The sequence below is a fragment of the Artemia sp. Qi Xiang Cuo genome, chromosome 5, assembly GCF_049724085.1.
Source record: "Artemia sp. Qi Xiang Cuo chromosome 5, ASM4972408v1, whole genome shotgun sequence".
Lineage (NCBI taxonomy): Eukaryota > Metazoa > Arthropoda > Branchiopoda > Anostraca > Artemiidae > Artemia > Artemia sp. Qi Xiang Cuo.
The window spans coordinates 31,656,671-31,672,912 of NC_142798.1; the positions used below are offsets into that span (position 1 = coordinate 31,656,671).

Here is a 16,242-nt window from a genome sequence, read left to right on the forward strand (position 1 = left end):
AACTGTAGAATGGAAGCAAACAACATATGAATTAAAATTCATTCACAATTTGACTGAAAACATTGAATTTCCTGTAACTATACAATCATTGAAATAATTGAGTTTATCCCTGCTTCTTTATAAACAAATTTAAAATGTTTATGGCAAATTTGTTGCAGAAACGGTCACTATTCATTTTTTATTTATTTCCTTAAAAGAAAGTTTTGCAATTAAAGTTGGTGTGCATAGAATGCTTTCTACTGGATGTCATGTTGCATGATTCAAATTTTCAGGGATAATACGCGTCGTGATATTCAACAAGATTCTCTGCATGCTACGAGTCCCGTGCCAACCCCACCTGGATCTCCCAACCTTCAGGCTCCGTGGAGGACAAGATTGAATACAATTAAAAATAGTTTTTTGGGATCTCCAAGGTTTCATAGAAGAAAGCTATTAACTCCAGGTACTAATTTTGCCCCACTTTTTGTTCTAGTTTTAGTTGTTTTTTTTTTCCACCTACAGCAGATTCTAACATTAAGGTGTGTTCAGTAGACTATCGACGAGGCGGTGAGGGGGTTAGCCTCTCGTCTCTTGTCCTGGGTGTTACCTTTATGTAGTTTTCATGGTTCTAGGCATTTACTCCCCTGAAAATTACCCCCCTGGGAAATACCCCCCCCCCCAGCGGAAAATTGGGTTTTCCAAATTTGAGAATTTTATTTGAGTTTTTTTTTTTTTTTTTTTTCGTTGAGAAGTGCTAAGGAAAGGGGAAAATAGGAATTTAAACACCATAAGTATCTTAAAAACTTAAAAAAAAAACACAAAAAAAAAAAAACAAGTCCATTCTGGCTGAAAAGACTTCCATATGAACTTGTGCAATTTTGGCAGCAGCGGGCACCAAATTTTTAAAAAAAGAAGACAAATAATGTGGGTAAAAAATCATCAAAATTAAGCTAAAAACATATGGCATTAAAAAGCTTAAAAAAGTTTATATTTCCTTTGAAAGCATTGTTGGCTTTGGGAACCAACAGATTCTTATTGTTTAATTTTCTACGGACGAAATCGTCGTCAAGTTCTACGAGTTAGTTGTTCTTATCTTCCAAGTGTAAAACTACCACAAATTACTGTTAATAAATAAATGAAACCCAAGAAGAACAGAAATTACAATAGATAACCCAGTCAAACTAGAAACGAACAAAAATTAAAAGGAGTAGTGCTGAAACCCCCATGTCTTCTCAAGGCCAGAATATAATTTGCACTTTGCAAAAAAAAATTAATAATAATATTCGTGGATAGTCAGTTTAATATACACACTCTGATATTTATTTCTTAAAGTCTTAATACCGCTTTATTTATTAAAGTCAAAAAAGTAAAAACATTTAAAATTTATTTTGTTTTCAGTAAAGTGCAAATTATGTTTTGGTCTTGAGAAGGCGTGGGTGTTGTCAGCCCTACTCATGTTAATTTTTTCTCGTTTTGAGTTTGACTCGGTTATTTGTTGTAATTTCTGTTTGTTTTTGGTTTCATTTATTTATTGACGGTGATTAGCGGTAGTTTTAAGCTTGAAAAATTACTTGAATTTATTTCTACTCATTTTAGGCTTAATGGAGCTCCTTACTTTTCTTTGAGATACTTGTTTTGTGGAAAAAGTTTTTTAAATTAAAATCTGTTCATTGTTTATTGACCTAGTCTTTTTCATGGAATTTTGTTTTTACATCTTTTTGTTGTTGTTTTTTCTATTATTAGACTCCATCATTTTTATTTTTCTATATACTCCGCGACGGGGGGGGGGGGGGGGATAAACGCTGGCCACCAGTTTTCACCTCAGTTTATACGAACCTGTCAAGCAACAAAAAAAAAAAAAAAAAAAAAAACCAAAAATCGAAATTCTTGGAAATGGAAATTCCAAGCCCGAAGAGATTTTTCTTCTTCTTTTTTTGTGGTAGAAGTGGTCTGCTTTGTTTGCTATGATTGATGTCTTCTGGTAAAAAAAAAGACCAAGTCCAATAAAGCACTTTAAAAAAATCGGAAAGGGGATATATATACATATATATCGCTTTTAGTGATGATTTTTATCTGCTGATGTCAGATGATGTTAATGATAAAAAAATAAGTGAGTAAAGCTAATGCAGCTATGAAAGCTATCTTGACTTAAGCTTTTGATTCTGTTCGGAGCCATCAACATATTACAAATACTCATTGCGTGGTTGAAATAGTCTAGAAACAATTTATCTGTGTAATAGAATTATTTAATTTATGGAATGATAAAATATAGTGTCGTTGAATTACAGACATAGTGATTTGTTCCATCATTTAACTGTTTCTAACGTAGTTTACTATACTCGTTCTTATCTTTGAGGTTTTTTAATATTTGACTCCTGCTTTTTTGTAATTGCTTCGTTTTAACCCGCTTACCATAGTCATTTACAGTCGACCATGGCCGCAGAGCTTGGTAAATGATAGTATTTACTGGTATACAGGGACACATTGAAAAGAAACTACCTGCTGTGTTTTAATTTGCAAGTATTGAAGGGCTCTTGTTGGATCGAAATGTGATGAGTTAAATTGTCAATCTGACGGCAAGTGTTCCGTCCACGTAGTAGTTCTTAACTCTCATTTACAATGCTAACCAAAATATCCGAAATGAAAGGTTAGAACAGCCCCATAGTATGGTTGGACGATAATTTGAATGTTATGGGGTGGGAAACTATTCATTTTGGAAAACCAAGATGTGGAGTATGGCTCGGTCATAGAAATTCATTTTGGGAAACCAAGATGTGGAGCATGGCTTGGTCATGGAAATTCATTTTGGGAAACCAAGATGTGGGAGCATGGCTTGGTCATGGAAATTCATTTTGGGAAACCAAGATGTGGAGCATGGCTTGGTTAAACATGTCAACAGTTTGAAAAGCTGAGGAGAGGCTAGTTTAAAACAAAGAAAACCTATAATCTCTTGCTAATTGTTAAGCAAAGCACTGTCTAATCAATGTACATACAGCATTAATAAAATACATACTGTGTCGGCAAAGATTTCATTCAAGGCATTTAGCACAACAAGAAACTTCCAAAGCTCACAAATTATTCAAGGTGACATCTTTTGAACTGATTTTAAGGTTTTCTAACCAGGTGTACTAGAATATTTTTAGGGACATCCATTTCCTCAACTTTAAAGAGGAAATTTTGCTCCATTCAATAAAAAAAACTAAATTAATGCTTTCTAATAATGACGCAAGTTTAATTAAATCTGAATACAACTATCACTGGCACAAAACAGGTCAAGTTAAATGGTTTTTCTAAGATTTCGGGAAAGAAGGTGACGGCTTTTAGCGTTCTGTCGTTTATTAGGATTTCTTCTCAAAGCTACACAACTCATGGCAAGACCACCACCAAATGAGTTCCGAAAAGTTCGGCCATACAAACTTGTAATGGACGAGATAGGGTGATCCGTTAAGGTATCGATGAGCCTTAAGTAGAAACATAATGAATAAAAAACAGAAAGCACTAAGAGTTAGTTCAGACCTTTAGGGAAAACGCATGGGATTTCCTATAGGGAGAATAGGGAGAATGTTCACACGTATCCGAACTGCAATTACTGGCAAAATATTCAAACATCCGAACGTCATGAATGAAGATACAGACTTGGAAGTTGCTTTTTTAGCTTTTGACTTTTCTTGTAGTCTGAACTTGAAGCACCATACAAAAGTTGATAATTCTGTACAAGGGCAATCAAATTGGGTATTTTATGATGCCTGACAATCGACATGTATTTCAAATTTCAAAAATACCGCCACAAATTCCCAATCACTTCAGCCCTCCGTACGGAAAAGCTAGAAAAAAATCCAAACCATATTCCGAATGGGAATTACGAAACCCTATCGAAATTCCCATAGGAAGAATGGGAACTCCCAAACGTCTGAACTAACTCTAAGCCGCAACTAAATTTTCTAGTACCACTATTATTGCGATACTAACGAATTTCCAAAATCAAAGCAATACAAAATCTTCATTTTGCAAAATTCTGAATTTAAGGTTTAAAGTAGCCTACAAAGGACATTTATTCCCAAAAAGAGGGATTTTCTTTGATTTTTATTTAGGTTGTTATACAACAATTAAGGTCTCATCGTGCAAATTCTCGCCTTTATTGCCACACTGAGTCATGACAAAGAACAACTCCCTTGTCAACTTGTCACTAGTCATGACAAGAAACAAGCAAAAACTTTTCCTGTTTACACAAAAGGCCAAACCTAACGCTTGTACCGCCCAATTTACGTGCATCATAAAGTCAAGTATTTCAATAATCAATCGGGCGATACAACTTTTCGGTATTGAATCAATATAGTGTAGTGAGAATGTGTCAAAATTAAGTAAGAAAATTGATGTTTTTCGAATCAGAAGAAATTTAGTATTAATATGTAAATAGTCAACTAAAGGGATAAATGCAATAAAATAGAATAGCCTAACGAGTAATCCTAAAAATATTCTAGTGTAGGAAAGTAAATTAACTAATAATTTGGATTGATTAATCCTAAACAATTTTAATAATACACATTTTAGTGCATAGATTGGAATTTTAGTTATTTCATGATATATACATTTCTTTCCAATTTCCATTTGGAAACAAGATATTAGAGTTATATTCTTGCATAATTTTAATAATTCAGTCACTGTTTTTGTTGTTGTTGTCTTTTTTGCCCAGTCTATGCCAATTAATGGCAGTTTTCATCTGCTACAGCAATCAGGAAAGTTGCACTTTCTAGATCTACATGATTATATATTTTATATATATTTATATATATATATATATATATTTATATATTTATATATATATATATTTATATATATTTTTTATATATATATATATTTTATATATATTATATATATTATATATTTATATATTTTTAAACTAGCCTCTCCTCAGCTTTTCAAACTGTTGACATGTTTAACCAAGCCATGCTCCACATCTTGGTTTCCCAAAATGAATTTCCATGACCAAGCCATGCTCCCACATCTGTGTTTCCCAAAATGAATTTCCATGACCAAGCCATGCTCCACATCTTGGTTTCCCAAAATTAATTTCTATGACCGAGCCATACTCCACATCTTGGTTTTCCAAAATGAATAGTTTCCCACCCCATAACATTCATGTTGACATATGTTGGTCAACATAGAAATTAATTTTGGGAAACAAAGATGTGGAGCATGGCTTGGTCATGGAAATTCATTTTGGGAAACCAAGATGTGGAACATGGCTTGGTCATTGAAATTCATTTTGGTAATGCATTTTATGTATGCTACGAAAACCGACGTTTAATACGAATGAAATGACGCGCATGGAAAAGTGCACGTGTTGAGGAATCTTTGGTACGGCATCCGCCATAACCTTGTAAAGAATGTCTCGTACAAAATTAATTTCTGTCGGATCCGGACTGAATGAGACATACTTTAAGCTGAAGGATAAAAAACTTGGCCACGGTGATGTCATTTAAATTTGTTTTAAGACAAGGTGTAAAGCGGGCAAGAAATTTCTTCTTTTTTGATGAAATATCCTTTTTTTCGCTTAGTTTTTTTCTTTCTCTTTTTAATCCTATAACACTCAACTTCTTTCTCTCAGGTGGAATGCTGGTGTCTGTAGCATATTATATGCATATCATACACGCATATTATACAGAACTTTTTGATTCAAGATGCTCTTTGCTTTCGAGCAATCTGTAAGGCCAAAAATATTTAAAGACTCGATTTTTTTTTCTCAAACAAGAATGAGCAAAAGAATGTATATATCTTTTATGTATTTTATTCTGCTTTTATTGTTTACAAAGCAATTATATGTAATTTTTCAAGACGTTTTGAGACTATGTATTCTTTAATTGATCGAAAATTTTTCTTCATAACCTTGGGTAATATCTAGATCTCCATATAAATGAAAAAAAAGTAGTTCGTGACTTGTCTCTGTGAGAGATGTGCATTGTCTGTAAAAAAAAGAAAAAACCAATGCTTCGTGAAATGCTTACCAGCTTTAAGCTGCACTTAAAAAACAGAAGAAAAGAAAGCGATATTAAAACATAAACGAGTAGAAACAGTCATAATAGTCCAAGTTAAAGCAAGCTTAAATTAATATGACTGAATAAATGAAACCTTAAGGGAACAGAATTTAAAATGAATAAAAAGGTCAAACATGAATAATAAGAAATTGTGACAAATAAGACTGTCTTGGACTTTCGTCTAGTTCTATTTACATCTACTAATGCCTTTATCCTACTCTATTTATTTTATTATATTTATATTTTCTAGGTTTATTTATGACCCCTTACGAAATTTTCTAGAAAGATTAGCCTTCTCCACTTTCCTCTATTTGCCTACTCTAGATCTGAAAATTTCTTCTGGTAAATATCTTGATGGTAGGAATTCAGGGAGCCCATCCTCTCCGAAGAGCTCAGTTCGCGCCCAGGCCCGAAAAAACACAACTATTGACACTAACATTAATTTCTCAGGAAGATTCATTGGAGTCTGACATCCTCTATCGATAAACGTGCTGATAAATAAAAATGCAGGGACCCGTCTTCCCTGCCCTTCCCCCCCCCCCCTCCTCACAGAGGTCAGAATGGGTCCCAGAAGGCTTAATTAGGAAACATGCTCTTACTCCCCTCTGGGTTTAGTTAAGATCTGATCACCCCTCCTGGTAGATGTCTAACGATAACAAACTAAAGTCACCATTCCTCCTTTTTCACACAGGTCAAGTCGATACTTAACCTCAGAAAGGTAGACATAGCATATCAAATGCTCTGTCTGAGGTCGAGATTTGACAAATTCTTCTTGTTATCGTTTCGATGACGTAAGTTTAGGGACCATTTTTACAGTGGTCAGACCGGGTCCTTATCCCGAAAGACATAAACTAGTTTATTATTTCTTGTTTTTACAAGTTTCGATAATATCAGGCAACTAGTTCTAGCAAATCTCTGAATGACAATAATTTAGGGACCTTTCTCTTTATTTTCCTCGAAAAGGATGGATGGGGTCTGGATCGCCAAAGGCTATAACTGAAACTGTCACTCTTGCTTCTTACTTAATTAGGTTGAGATGCACTTCATTATGTAAATTTAGGAAGCCCCCCCCCCTCTGTGTGGAAGGTTGCTTGTATCTGGGCATCCAAACGGCTGGACTAGGACACTTGCTCTTATTGATCTTCAAATTTGATTGTAGTTTGGTAGGCATTTCTAGTAAATGTTCTGACAATAGTTTAGGGAGCCCCCCTTCCCCCGCAGAGGGGTTGGATCAAGTATAGACCCACAGAAACTACTGCTGTCGTGCTTAATCTTGTTTTTGTTTGTTTTTTACCAAGTGTTGTTGATATATGAGAGCCTCTTCTTTTGACTGAGGTAGGTTGGGTTCTGATTCCAAAAACCCATAATAATGGTAGCTCTTACTTCCTACCAAGTTGGTATGGATGTCTTTTGCAAGATGTCCTGATGACAAAGATTTAGGAACTTTGACCCCGCATGAGGTCGTGTTGTCTGAAAAGACCCAACAAGATTATCTTTCCACACCTATGAGTGAGATCGGAGCTGGATTTGTTATAGTGTATTTCCAACCCCGTGACCAAGACCAAGACTTCGCTTGCATTTGAATTTTAGAAAACTGATCGATACCGAAACATTCATAAAATAGCCAAGAAATTCGAATTTTGCATTCCCAAATTGATCTTTCCAGAGTTATATCCTAGAAACCTAAGCGTGCAGAACTTTGAATCCTGGATTTCGAAGAGATAATTCTATATTCTGCACGATTCCGACCCTACATAAGCCCTAAGAAGCTTAATTTTGGAGCTAAGACAGTTCGGTTTTGTGATCGTTTATAGTTTATATTATTTAGTAGCCTCGAAAAAATTATTTTTCTATGCGAATTTGCTGGAAGTTTTTCCAGTTTGAGATAAACTGTTTTCCGTTACCCGACCATACGGTCTTCACCCATGCTTGTAAATTTCAACTTTATATTTCTTACTGCCACCGAGCTACTGACCACTGATGACAAAAAAAAATGTAGTCAAAGCTTTCGCTATAAGGTTGTTTATTGTTTATACTATTTTAGTAGGCTGAAAAGAGAAATGATCTCTTTCTTTTTCCTGGAAAATTACCCTAAATTTTGTAAGCTTCCGACAAATTTTCGTTCTCTGTTTTATGATCACTAGCCTACTACACTGTTAAGATTTTTAGACTATCCATCTCTACCGAGCTGTAGAAAGCTGATCAAAAAAGGAGAAAAATAAGAAAAGGAAAAGCGAGCTTGCTCTGCCGTAACACAATCCCTTTGCGATTCTTGAGCGGAGCAGGTGAGTTGCGAGAAATTACGAGTATTTGGGCCAACATTTGACTTATCAGCTTTTTTTAACACTTGACCCATAAAGAAAACTATATTCCCATCTCTAACTTTATGCACACTTTACATCTATTGCGATGAGTTTAATTTTCATTTAGAGTTTTGATATATCATTATATGCAACTCTGGAAAATATACGACCAAAACTAATTTTAGAGAAATTTACTACCAAATGATTGCCTGGAAACCATTAAACTATTTAACAAAATACGTGGCGAAATAGAGAAAGTTCAAATAAAAGACATCACAATTATGTGATATTGTTTGAAGGAAGACTGTCAGAGTATAAGCATTGTCTGTGAACTTACTAAAAAATTGTGAAATTATATAATATTATAAAAACAATTGACATAATATTATAGACAACAATTAAAAAGTCGGGCCTGACCGGGATTTGAACCCGGGACCTCTCGCACCCGAAGCGAGAATCATACCCCTAGACCATCAGGCCTTACAATTCTGAATGATTATAACATTATTACATGTTAATAAAGCTTTTTAATCGCTTTCACAGTGACTTAAAGCAAGCTACGTTTTTAGTAAAACCAGGGCTGGAATTAAAGCTTTGAGGCTTCTAGGCAGAGGCGCCATTTCAGCCAAACCTTAGGGTGGGCAAGTAATCGACATGGTCCCCGAAGCAGGCTTGTATAAAAAAAAAATTGCCTCTAGCTTTATCCGAAAAAAAAAAATGCCTTCCGTGGGAGTTACCGTAAAAATTAAGGAAATTGTCTCAATTGCTTAGCCTTTCCTTCCTTTGCTCTTATGCCATAGGTTCGGAAAAGGCCAGATATCTGAAGAAAGCGGAAACGGCATGTGCGATGTTAAAAAAACAGCCGTTTGGGAATCTTCCACTTTTCCGAACCTATAACTTGACAAAAGTCGAACCTCTGTAGAAACTCACGCTTTGACTAAAGTATATTCTGTAGCCGAATTCTTGAGCTCGCTGTTTACATTAAATACTTTAGTACAAGTCGGAGTCACGCTCCGACTATGACGCTACAAAACGTTGTTCGATCAAGCATATTTACAAAATCTAAAAAAAAAAAAAAAATTTGAAACAGATCAGTGAACACTCAAGGCAACAAGGGGAAACGTCGTGGTTTCATCTTCGCAAAGTCGTCAACAAGCTGGTCGAAATCCCAGTTTTTAACTAAATCCTTCTCTGCAAAGATCAAAAGCAGGTACTGATCCAGGAACGTGTGAAGGAGATGGCCCCAAAGTGACCCTTGAGGACGTCCGGGACATAAGTAAGTAAGTAAGTAAGTAAGTGACTAAGACGATTGTCTCCTGTGGTCGAGCGCAGATAGTTCTTCACTATTTCCAGCCCAGAAAACAAGCGTTCATTGCTGGCTGTCGTGAAAGGAAGTGTGGCAGCAATATGAAGAACTTTGATAATTTCTTAATAGGCCACTGGAAGTGTCTCGATATTATCGATGACGTCCATGAAGTTCTTCGGCTTTGCCTCCTCCTCGAGCAAAAACTGCTTGGCAATACCAGCTCGGGCCTCAAGAAGAATCTGGTCAATGTCCATTTCAGAATAAAGTTCAGAGATTTCCTTGAGGAGCTCTGCATCCATGAACTTGGTAGAGCTGGGGTCCAGAGCTTCGAGTGTACTGAGCACTGGAAGGTTATCTGTAAACCTTCTGTCGAATTCCGCAATCAGACGATCTACAGTCTCCAGGTATTCTCTTTTCAGTTCTTCCGCTGGAGTTGGAGCTCTATTTTCGGATTCAACAAAGTTTTTTCCTAACGTCGAAGTGGTCATGAATTCTTTCAGGTGTTTTATAATTTTTTGGGTTCTTCTAGGTCGTCCCTTCTGACCCGCAGAGGAGGATCCGGTCGCGGGTCCATTCACGTCAGGTACTTCAATTTCAAGACCTTCAGCAAACTCTTTTGCCTTCTCCAAAAGTGATGCAAATGAAGCGTCAGGGTGCAGTTCAGCTATTTCCTTCCTTCCTTGTTGCTTGAATCAAGGTACAGGACATAAGAGATTACCAGATCAGCTGCCTGAAGCTGCTCAGAAAGGGAGGTTATCATCTTCAAAACTGCTTCCATATAGAGCAACTGGAATATAACTGTGAAAGATTCCATTTTTCTCTGGAGCCCAGCTGCTTCTGCTCGAGCTTCACTATCAGCTCCCTCGCTGACTGCAGACAGTACAGCCAGAACACATTTATATCGGAGTCTTATCTTTGATATTGATTGATACCAGTATGACCATCTTGTCGCAGCCCTCCTTTTTAATTCCAGGATTGGCATTTGAGTGGCCTTTTGGGACTCGACGAAAAGCTGATGTATGGTTTTGCTGCTGGAAATGAAGGTGTACAGATTTTGGACTAACGAATAAAATGAGTCAGCAGTCCCATTGCCTTCAATACAGTTTGCAATGACCAAATTAAGTCTATGCACATGGCAATGAATGTATATTGCTTGTGGCGCTTTCGCTCTCAGTCGCAACACCAGAGAAGGGCCCGCTCATCAAGCTTGCTCCGTCGTAGCACTGAGCAACACAATAGTTCCAGTCGAGACCAAGTTTCGCCACTGTGTCGTGAATGAAGCTGGCTAAACTCTCAGCATCCAGGCTTTTCATATGGTAGAATCCTATTGGTCTTTCTCGTACTTTTCCCTCGTCGAAGTACCTCAGAAGAATGGCGAGCCGTTCTTTCTTCGAAATATCTTTTGTCTCATCGACAAGAACAGCAAAGTATTTGGCACGCTTAACTTCTTGCACTATTGTAGACCGAAACCTAGATCCGATAACTGAAATTAGATCGTTCTGGTATTCGTGGGACGTATAGTGGCCGTATAGTCTTTGTAGCTTGTTGAAAAGCCTGGGAGAATACTCGGCGAGAAGATTGCAAGTTTCGACGAAATGTCCTTTGTTTGCCGAAGATTTAGTCTCATCGTGGCCGCGGAAGACTGTACCCAGTCGCCCCAGTAGGGCCGTTACTTTTAGTAAAGCCTTTACGTGTTCCCTGTTTTCATTCATCTCCTTATTCCTGTCCGTTGACAAAACAGATGCGATGGGTTGCATCTCCTTGGCTTGTATAGCTTTGAACTTCGTCCACGAAACTGCACTGTCCCTGTGGCGGTCACTTCGCATGCTCTTCTAGAACGCTTGAGATGTCCTTCCATCTTCTAACGCCGGTCTCAATGAAAGGCCTCGCCCCGTATCTCTGCCCGCGAAGGGTTGACGTGCCGCCAAAGTGTCTGCAGCAGAAACAGAAAACCTAGTTTCCCTTGACTGAGTACTAAAGCAAAGGATGCTTTCCGTAATTCGAAATATTAAATTACCGTCATAGCTTGCCGTTTGCTGAAATCTGCGCGGGGTACCGTATTAGCTGTGGTTGACATGGATGGTCGTGGGAGGATGAAAAAATATCAGTAGGACCACTTGAACGATGGTGCTCTTCATCTCGATTGGTATCTCGTCCAGATTGTGCCTCTTGAGCAGTGACTGGCGCAGTGTCTCTTTGAGTCGTCTCGTTTTCTACTAGCTCGATCTGACCGACCACCACGTCCTTCGAAGGACCCAAAGCGATGGCAATGGATTGTTCGGGTGCTGAGTCATGCACCTGAAAGATATACCAAAGCTACTCTTGTACTTTGAAGCACTATTGAACTCATTTTCAACATTTAAACAGTTGCTTTTTTTTAGTATGTTAAGTCCAAACTGCGTAGCAGTTTCCGCTTTCGGCACAGCAGTTCGGGAAAAATAGTGCTAGAACTCCTCCATGGTGTGACAGTTTACTAAAGTATATCGAACTTCGGGAAAAAAAAACAGGAAATTTCAGCAAAGCCAAAGAGGGCGTTTTTCGGATGATTTAATATGCGTTGATCCTTATCTACCCGTAAAGACAATAACATAAACTTTGGGCTCAATGCAATAGCAACCCAAATCGCAAAAAGCCTTTGCAGTAGTCCTTGAATGAATGATTCGGGTGTCATGACAGATCGCAAATAAGCTAAAGGCGCGTTCGATTTGCTGTAGTTTCAGTTAAGTCCTTCTCCGTTGTGGGCTTATTTGCATTTTTTCTGCTACGTTCTCCCATTTAGCCTGAAGAACTACTGATAATGTGACCGCCGAACAGGTTCATAATTTTGGACCAAATGGCGAAACGTGAAGCGTGACTACAGCAAATCGAATGCGGCTTCATATCACCAGTCGGAATTGTAGAAAATCTATTGATATATGCACTGCAAAAGTTTGTGGTAACAACAATAAAAAAAAGAAAAAAAAGAAAAAAAAAACGACAATCTTTGGCTTATGCCCCTCAACCCATGTAGCATTGTTATCCATAAAATTAACAGTGCTTTGCAGAAGAAAAAAGAACAAAACAACAAAACCTTTGAAGGCATTTTCAGAAAGTTTGCTTCAGGGAAGAGCAAGCAACCCCGGAAAATAAATACAGAGCTTAAAAAATAAGTAGATATAAGTCTTAGCACTCTTTTGGTGATGAATGTACTTTTCTTATGAAAGCAATTTGTTTTACATAATAACTTTGGAAAATTTGCCTACTTTATGTCCCAGATGTCTAAAACGTGTCCAATTTTTGCCCTATTATGTCATTATGTCCAGGCACATAGAAATATGTCCTTTGGACATAAAATATGTCCAGTTGACAACCCTGTGCACGACCCAGTTGCACTATTAATCTCACTCTTATCTAAGTTAATCTACAAATAAAGGTAGCAGTTTCAAAATTTTGACTAATTGCTAATTATAATTTTGTTCCTTTATATTTTGTAAAAGAAAAAAAAAGCCTTTTTGGGAGGACGCTTGGGCCCCCCAGAAAATTTAGGGTGGGCAATGGCCCCCCTGACGCCCCCCCCCCCCAAATGGTGCCCCTGCTTCTAGGCCCAAGTGTTTTTGCGAGATTTTTGGGGAAATACCCAAAAATTTGGGTAAAGTGATAGCACTGAGCAGAACGGAATTGATGAGCCAAAAGTAACGAGAGAGAGAGAGTTGTTACTGGACTTTCAGCTGTCATTCTCGGAATACATCTGACAGTTTATAAAGGGTCACGGAATTCTTGTGTTGGTTTAAAAATCACTTTTCTGTGAATAGGTAGCGCGGTGGTAGTGTGCACCTGGCACTTTGACAATAAATCACATCAATTCAGTTTTGTTAAGAAAAAAAATCACTCAGTGATTAATTTATTGCACCCCCTGGCATTGTGTGCCACTAGGCCCGGGCCTAGTGGCCCTATTGGTAAACCTGGGCCTGAGTAAAACCGCAAAAATAACTTCTCTTTCTATAAGGTTTTCTACCTGAGTTCATTCGAATTCTTCCTTTTTTTCTTCTTGTTTTTTTTTTTTTTTTCAGTTTGAATTTTGCTATCATAGACTTTTCCTAGTCTTGTCAGGAGAGAAGGTAGTGGCATCAGTTCACAAAAATAGGGGGAGGGGGGGGGGGGTCAAAAATGTAGGCCTATTTTTAAAAATTTAGGGAAGGGGGTGGCTGATTTTTTTGTTTTTAATATTTTCCTATGAAAGTACAGAAAACCATTTTTTAATTATAATACCGAAAAAAGAAACTTTTAAAAACTAGGAGGGGGGCAAACATCTTCGGGGCCAGTGCTCCTTCTCTCCCCAGTTAACGCCACTGAGAGAAGAACCGAGGGTGGTAGAAAAGTGAAAACACAGTTCCTAACCCTATTTTAAACTCTAGATTGATTAATGATTAATTTATGAACGTAATCGAGATGGAATTCATACCATTGGAATTGCCATTATCGAAACCCCTACTCAGGACATTTGTAGCCCCCTGGCTTGAACAGCAACGAAAATCACTTCTTTTTACTGGAATATCATGGAGAGCTGTTTAGCGGCTTATTTGAGAGAAAATTTCTATATGTACGTGCTTTTGCAAGTACCAAAACCTAATGTTAAAAATGATATGAAAAATAAAGAGAAGCCGAAGGCTTTTTCTTTGTGATGTATGCTTATAAAATTTATGTTTTAATTTCCAAATTTAAGTTTGTATTAAAGAAGTGTACAAAATCTTTCAAGTTAAAAATTATAGGGTTATAAGATGATGAATAAGGAAGCTGCTAAGTCTTGCTTAAGTTTGGAAGGTATAATAGAATGCTATTTGCTTATTTTACGACAAAAAATTACAAGGTATCAGTCATAGTAGTAAATGCCCCTGTAAAACCGACTGATGGAGACAGAAAGGGCTCAGACGAATTTTACTTATAGTCACAGGAACAAATAGACAGTATCCCAGGTAGAAATATGGAATTTCATTATGGGATTTTAGTTTCCAGGCCGGTAGAAATAGGAATAGATTGTATTCTAGACTTGGTAAATTGGGTGTAGGAAAGGATAATAGTGGTGGTTATAGACTCCTACAATTTTGTAGACATGACAATCTAATTATCACCAATACAGTATTTTTGGTTATAAAATGGCTCATAAATTAACAGGGTACTCGCATGATGGTAAGACGACCACCCTTATTGATTATGTTATTGCAGACCGAAGACTGCTAGGATCGATACAAGGTACTAGGGTATGTAGGAGTGATGTTGTTGATGCTAAAAGTAAAGATAACCATCTAGTAGTGTCTTGGGTTAATCTAACGCTAAAATTTAGGAAGGGTAACTACCTTCTAGGATGTTATGATGTTAGTAGATGCCAGGATGAGGTTTTGAAAGATACTTTCTAGGAACAGCTGAATGTTAAACTCAAGAGTCTAATATTTGACAATGTAGAAGATGGATTGAATAACTTTAGGAGACGTATACAGTAGTAAAAGGTTCAAAAACAATAAGGCTTCAATACTATCAGGCCCCAAGTCCGAATAGTGTAGTAAATGAGTTTTTAAATTTGGTGTTTCTGATGCTATTGAAAAATAACTGAATATTATGGATATTATTTTTTGGAATAGGGGAAGTACCTAGCGATCTTAGTAAAATTTTAATCAAACCTCTCTACAAGAATGTGATAAGAGTGAGTGTTGTCATTATCAGGAACGTCGTTTGGGGGGAGGAGGGGGCAATTGCCCCCCAATAATATGGAGAATAAATTATTATATTTCCCATGCCTCTTCACTATCCTGATATGGACGCCTCTTGCCCCTCCAATAAAAATGATGGGGACTTGCCCCTGGTCATATTTGCATTGCCTTGGTTTCTATAGGAAGCAAATTATTTAGTGGGACAATACTTTTTAGACTTAGAGATGCTGTAGATTCAGTTTCAAGAGAGGAGTTTCAGTTGAGGAGATCAGTTGAGAATATCCTGATATGGACGCCTCTTGCCCCTCCAATAAAAATGATGGGGACTTGCCCCTGGTTATATTGGCATTGCCTTGGTTTCTATAGGAAGCAAATTATTTAGTGGGACAATACTTTTTAGACTTAGAGATGCTGTAGATTCAGTTTCAAGAGAGGAGTTTCAGTTGAGAAGATCATCAAGTTGATAGCTTATCTATCAACTTATCTATTAGTAAATATGGTGGATGCAGTGAAGATATTAAAATTAGAATAACCAAGGCTCGGTTTTTTTTCACAGTTGTAAAAGTTTAAGAAGAACTGCAAAAAAAAGTCTCCGAACCAAGATAAGAATATTGAAATCTATAGTGGTGACAGTGGTCAAGTATGATTATTAAACGTGGGTGCTTCGTAAGACGGAGGAGGATTTATTATATGTTTTCCAGAGGAATTGCCCATGAATTCTTTTGGGTACATGTCTGACTGACCGTATGCCAAATAGTAAGCCTTATTAAAAAAAAATGAGGGTCTATCCTGCTTTCTTGGGCTATAATGAGACAAAGGCTGAGATGGCTAGGACACGTTTTGTGGATGAAGGATGGCAGATAGTCAAAGTTTGCCCTTTTGGCTAACCATCTAGGACCAAACGATAAACAGGTTCTCCCAAAATGGGCTGGGAA

At 37.2% G+C, this 16,242-nt stretch overlaps 1 protein-coding gene and 1 non-coding gene across 2 annotated transcripts in view; one reads left to right on the forward strand and one right to left on the reverse strand.

Moving 5' to 3' along the window:
* sff (BRSK family serine/threonine-protein kinase sugar-free frosting) overlaps positions 1 to 16,242 on the forward strand; it is a 214,872-nt gene that overhangs the window by 140,993 nt on the left and 57,637 nt on the right. Inside the window, exon 10 of the mRNA XM_089088812.1 lies at positions 273 to 442. Within this exon, the coding sequence (XP_088944938.1) occupies positions 273 to 442 (170 nt within the window). The remainder of the gene's footprint in view (positions 1 to 272; positions 443 to 16,242) is intronic.
* TRNAP-CGG (transfer RNA proline (anticodon CGG)) lies at positions 8,726 to 8,797 on the reverse strand. The gene has a single exon. It is a non-coding gene; the product is annotated as a tRNA-Pro (tRNA).